Source organism: Brachypodium distachyon, chromosome 2 (genome assembly GCF_000005505.3).
Source record: "Brachypodium distachyon strain Bd21 chromosome 2, Brachypodium_distachyon_v3.0, whole genome shotgun sequence".
NCBI classification, from domain to species: domain Eukaryota; kingdom Viridiplantae; phylum Streptophyta; class Magnoliopsida; order Poales; family Poaceae; genus Brachypodium; species Brachypodium distachyon.
Genome location: NC_016132.3, coordinates 14,406,481 through 14,412,678, shown reverse-complemented (window position 1 = coordinate 14,412,678; position 6,198 = coordinate 14,406,481). Strand labels below are relative to the sequence as shown.

Here is a 6,198-nt window from a genome sequence, read left to right as displayed (position 1 = left end):
GACATATGCATGCATGCCATTAATAATCGACGTACGTCAGGGAGATCGATATATGGAGCAAAGCTTTGAACCGAAAGGAAATTAATCGACCGATCGATCGAGATATATGGAACGGCGATGGACGTGGACACGTGGTACGGCGAGCGTTTCGGTTCCATTAATGCTAGCTAGCTGCATTTGCAAGCCAAGCCAAGCCACCGACCGCCGCCGGCGAGAGCGACGGCGTACGTGTCTGTGTGCCCGGCCGGCCGTGTGCGCAATGCATGCATTCATGCAAGCCCAGCTGATCCATCATCCGTGCATGCATGCATGCAGCCTCGCTAGCTTCGGGAGGACTCAAACGGCAAGCATTGGCCAAGCAATCGCGGGGCCGGCCGGCCGGTCGCATCCAGTTTAATGTGTGGCAAGGGAAATGTATATCGAGTTAGAGAGCTATAGCTTTGTTCGTACGTGCTAGACCAAGTACGAGGATCTCTGGTACCAGAATTCCCCGTATGCACGTGACCGAAGAACAGCACTTCTTGTACAAATCCACGTCACTTATTTATGGACAGAAGAATACTTAATTATGTCGTAACTAACTAAAACCAGGTGTTGTCATATAAAACTATAAAATCAGGCTCTCTCTTTCTTCTCCGAGTTCGACAGCTAGTCTTCCTCTCCGGACTGTCAGTGTTGGGATCGCACCGGGGGAGAGAGTGATTCACCTCCAGAGACGGAGAAGAAGATTTTGATCAGTGCGCCGAGAATAATTAACAGTCCTCATTAATGTGCAACAATGTTCGAAACATGTTACCCTCTTGTTCGTATACTTCAAGAAAAAAAAATACTCATGTATTTGTCACCACAGTGAAAGTACTAATAAATGAACTTTTACAGTAGGTCGAAAATTAATAAAAATACAGAAAAAGGAAAAATAAAAGTGAAGAAGAATAATGAAAAGAAAAACGAAAACTAACAAGAATTGGGCCGCGATTAGTAATGGGCTTGGGCTCCTTTTTTTAGGGGTGTGGGCTTGGGTTCGTAAACACACGAAATTGAGCTCCCGGCTACGTATTAAATAACCTCGCGGGCTCTACAGCCCAGCCATGTCTAAACCCGACGACGGGCCGCGTCTAAACCCCGAACCACCACCTACCTTCCCTCGTCTCCGAGCCTCTTCTATCCTCTTGTCGCTCGTCTCGTCTCCGAGCGGCAAACACCCGGGCCGGCACCGGCAGCTCCCCTCGCGGTGTGCAAATGGCGCCTCCCGCCTCCGCCTCAACCTCCGCGCCGGTCTCCCTCTCCCTCCCGCTCCACCCTTCCCCGTACCTCCGCCTCCCCGCGCCATTCCCCCGCCTCCATCCCCGCCGCCTCGCGCTCGCGCCCCCCCGCCCCGGTGCCGCTCTCCTCTCCGGCCCTAGCCACGCGCAGCAGCAGCAGGAGGAGGACGAGGACGAGGAAGAGGAGGAGGATTATGAGGAAGAGGAAGACTACGAGGAGGGGGATGAGGAGCTTATGGATGAGGAGGATATGGTGGAGGTGGGATACGTGAGCGGCGCCCACGGGGTGCGCGGCGACGTCCTCGTGTCGCCCCGCACCGACTTCCCCCAGCTCCGCTTCGCCACGGTACCCTCTCTCTCCCCCCCAGCTTCCCTCGCAGTTCCTGCTAGTCTGGTCGGTTTGATGTTAGTTGGCGCTCGAATTTCACATTCCCCGTTATCATTTGTCTGTTCGAATTCGGCAGCCGGGGAAGAGGTGGCTGCGGGCTCGTGCTGCCGGGAAGATGCAGGTTAGGGAGTTCGACCTTGTTCGAGGAAAAGCCCACACGGGGAAGAAGGCTTGGATCGTGCGCTTTGATGGCGTCGATTCCTTGGACGAGGTCTGTTTGTTTCTGCTGCACTCCAATAGAGCCACTTGTTCTGTCTCATCCATCTGTCTGACTGAACTAGTAATAATGTTAGCGTAGTTACTGGCCATGTTTAATTTCTGGAACGAACGTTGCAAGTAATCATCTAGCTGTGATATGAGTTGTCATGTGTTTGGTTAGCGTCTGATGCAAATTCGTTCCAAACTCTTCTTAGGCCAGGCAAATAGTTGGTTCAGCGATACTTGTGAAATCTGAGGATAGGCCAGAAATGGAGGAGGACGAAATATATTCGCGTGACCTCGTCGGCATGAGTGTTATTGTCAAGGTACATTTTCTTCCTTGATGTTTTCACTCCATTAGTCTGTGGTGCTTCATTTGTTTATTTCAGTAAAAACAAAAGAAACCACAATGTGAGCAAAGGTAAAAGCGCAGCAGTATCTACATTGTAAATAATTGATGCCTATGCAGAACTAAAATACAGTTGATAATTGGATGAAAAGTAGATGTAATATGTTGCTTGCTCTCTGGGAGGTTGGGGCCCTTCAGTACTTAAATTAAATGAACACATATCCTGTAAAATAGCACTATGGTTGTGTCCTTATGTAATGTTGTATATGATACTTCAGATTACATGGCATTAAATACCAGTACCATATACCTTTTCCTGTAAAAAAGCTGTGATATCATATGCAATTATTATTTTATTGGTACTGTTGGAACCAGTCATTGTTACCTTGCCACATTGTTCTTTCCACCCACTAAAAGTAAACACCCCCATCAAAATGTTCACCGGCATCGACACAATATGATGCCTTTTTTCTCCGTGGGAGGTTTCATCACAATTTTGATATCAAAGTTAATGTTTCTATTTTCCTTAATAGGACACGGGAAAGCTTGTTGGAACAGTTGCTCAGGTCTTCAACTTTGGAGGTGGCGATCTTCTCCAGGTTATGGTTGGCTCTGCTGAGAGTGCTGTTCAGCCAAATTCAGAAAATCAGGATTCAACTCCATCCCGTGAGCATGTGTGGATTCCATTTGCTGAAGATATTGTTCCTGATATTGATATGGAGAGTAGAGAGATGTGGATTACACCACCAAAGGGGCTTCTTGAGATCAACAGGCGTCCTGAAAGATCAAAAAAAGAAAGGCGTACGATGGTTAGGTCCGCGTCTCCTTTTCATGCATGCCATGATCCCTTCTACAGAGCATAACTTGAACTGAAAAGAAAGAACATGTCAGATCTTAAGAGTCACAATGTTGATACAGGCAGCTTTCATAACTATTGCAGATAGTAGATGCATCTTATATTCTTATGCAACCGTTCTTTTAAAGAGCATTTCTGAAGTGTACACTGAACTGTCATGCTTTAGGTTCTAACCAATATCAATGCAATGATCTGAGTCATTTGTTATTGCCTGCCATGTTATTTTTAAACCTGACCATTTTTTTTGAACTTTTACAGGATTGGAAGGAAAAGAAGAAGCTACAGCGTCGCATAACTGCAGCGAAGAAGATACTGCAGGAAATGGAACAGGGCCATATTCTGGAAGGTTTGCTATCAGGAGACAAACTTGAAAAGGCTTCACTTGCAGAACAGATTGGGTCCATTGACTTTCAATTGTTCAAGCATGCAATGCATTGTGTCAGCAAGCAAATTGACAGGTGCATATTGTGCGGTGTGAATCCCATTATTCTCTGTCCTGCAGATTTTCAAAAGAAGCTGATTTGCTCTTCACTTTTCACAAAAGACTTTCTGTACACATATTTTTGCAGTTCCTAATGCTCCTATATGTAATCATATCAACCTTTATGTTATCTTAGTAAAATAATACTCCCTCCGTTCCATAATTCTTGTTGAAATATTACATGTATCTAGACACTTTTTAGGAATAGATACATCCATTTTTGGTCAAATTTGACACAAGAATTATGGAACGGAGGGAGTAGGTATTAGTGATTTCTTAATCTAGCTGCAGCTTACTCTTCGAAACTTTGCAATTTTCAGCACATCAACAAACGTTCTTGTAAATTCCTCTTCACCAAGAAAAAATGTGATGAGAATACCTTACAAGACCCTCATGAACCATGGAGAAAAAGGGAAGCAGGTCTTCAGTAATGAATTTAACATAGGCCGTGAGATCCTTCGGAAGTCAAAAGCAGCAATCATACTTGTTACAAGTTGCTCTGACTCTGATGTTCTGGATGCTGAGTTTCGGAAATTGCTTAGTTCTTTTAGTGAGTTAATGAAGGTACGCATTTTTCGTGGATGGCCACTGCAGGTTTTTCTGTATTTGAGCTGAATATTTTATGACCATGCTGCCATAAGGACAGACTGACAGGTACAGTTCTTGGTTGTTTCATGTGTTGCCTAAAGTTGCGAAGAACATAATAGATGTAGGGAAAGTTGAGAACTGCTAACTATCATGATTCTTTATGTTAAAGGTTGACCCAGTCTCCTTTGCTGCCAATGTCATTGTGCTATGATATAATTGGGCAGCTCACTTTATTACAAGGAATATACTTTGGTGAATATATCATCCGAACTACTAATCTGCTCATTCGAGGACAAAATTTACAGTGGATATCAGTTGGTTGCTGTTTGTTTGCTATATTTGTAATTGGTATCAGCTGATTGCTTCCTATTAGTTCCACCTACAAAAACTACTAATATATGGACAGTCCATTTTTGCTTGATGCAGGTTGATGAAAATCATCTGTCTCCCCCATTCATTATTGTTTCTCCAGCCGATCATGTGGATTCAGTTAGGAACTACTTGGTGGAGAATGACTATTTTGGTTTTGACACTCAGAAGGTAAAAAAAAGGGTCAACCAATGTGACTATTTGTTTCTATTTTTTTATTCAATAACTTGGCAGTCTTATTAGATTCCACATTCTTATTGGAACTGCACACACTATGTTCTTGTGCTTTCCACAATGATCATAGGCCAGCCCAGAGAAGCAATGCTTCAGCTTTGTTTCAGACTGTTCTAAAGTGCACGGAAAACCTGAATTTTGTTCTTTAGTATACAAGCTTGCTGGTATGTTCATCAATCCAGTTGTACACATATTGTTTCTGTGCTCTATTCTTGCATACTTTTTCCGCATTCGTCATGTGGATTCTTTGTATATCCAGTTTCTCCATAGCGTTGTGAGAATCTTTGTTGCTTTATCCACAGTAATTTGTCCGTGTCTGGATATTAGATTATCAGTCTTAAGAGAGTTGGATGGCAAATAGGGAAAGATCCCCGTTATGTTCAGTTATTAATATAGATTCTCCACCGATATAAAGTTCTATTCGTTTATAACATGGTATCTCAATATGGCCAAGCTCTGCTTACAATAAATGTTTCATGGAATGAGCAGGTATGGGTCCTTGAAGAGATGAAACTTCCAGTTGTCGGTCTATCTTCTGAGCTAAAGAGTAAAAAAATTCTGCTGAAATCCCCGTGGGAGATACTTCAAAGGCCAGCAGGAACTGGAGCGATTTTCAGCTCGCTATCATCAAATAAAATTTTGGACGCACTGAATACAATGGGCATAGAGTATGTACAGGTATGATCATGTGCCATTGACCTAATTTTCCCTCATTTCGTGCTTCCCTCTCACTTATTTACTTTTTGTTGTGTTGAATTAGTATTTGTTTGAAATTATGGAAAACTCCACATAAGGTCTGGTTTGTTGGATGAAATATACATTGCCTATTTGAAAATTCTGGTTATATCCAGTTACCAAACTTCATCTTGCTCTGCAATCTGCAACTGAAAACTTGTTCTGCTAAGCAACAGCAATATGCATGCCAGCATTTCAAATCTTTTGCTGTTCGAGAATTTGAGCTTGAACAATCTAATGACGAGCTGACATCTGAAACAAATTTTACTTTCGACAGATATGCAGCTTGTCTGGCGGACTAGTCCTCGGGCATCCTTTGCTCTTCGGCACTGCAAGTTCTCGTGGCGTGGATGTCGGCATCAAGCTCCACAAGACCAGCAATAAAACGGATGATCATTTTGATTTGTTTCTTTCCATCGACCACTTGAACAAGATGTGCAGAGATGTTAGCAAGGTCAGGTTCTCTGCCCACCCTGAGAAGCATGAACATGTCGAGCATGCTGACAGGCAGTGGGTCGCCGTCCAGCCAGAGATGGTGAACTCTCACCGGCTGATTACAGATGTTTCAAGTGTTTTGGATTCTTGCTCTCCTGAGAAGCTATGCGTCATAGAGATTGTTGAGTAGTGGTTAGTGAACTCTGTGCCCTTTTTCTGAAAAATGTACCGTAGGACTGTACATAGGCACAACTAATATGATATATATATATCCAATGATTTTTATGTACCGGTATTGATTTT

At 43.5% G+C, this 6,198-nt stretch overlaps 1 protein-coding gene across 2 annotated transcripts; it reads left to right on the top strand.

Moving 5' to 3' along the window:
- Window positions 1-1,136: 1,136 nt before the first annotated feature.
- Window positions 1,137-6,186, top strand: LOC100844980. Of its 2 annotated transcripts, none has more exons than XM_024459038.1 (9): window positions 1,137-1,608; window positions 1,727-1,861; window positions 2,064-2,174; window positions 2,731-3,006; window positions 3,312-3,511; window positions 3,855-4,098; window positions 4,549-4,662; window positions 4,796-4,889; window positions 5,215-5,375. In XM_024459038.1, exons 1-9 carry the CDS (start codon window positions 1,240-1,242, stop codon window positions 5,226-5,228), a joined length of 1,557 nt encoding a protein of 518 aa, XP_024314806.1. In that variant the 5' UTR covers window positions 1,137-1,239; the 3' UTR covers window positions 5,229-5,375. The 2 variants fall into 2 exon arrangements, with proteins under 2 accessions (XP_024314806.1, XP_003567886.1); XM_003567838.4 differs by lacking the exon at window positions 4,796-4,889 and adding an exon at window positions 5,738-6,186 and having other exon boundaries at window positions 1,140-1,608; window positions 5,215-5,403.
- The last annotated feature ends 12 nt before the right edge of the window (window positions 6,187-6,198 follow it).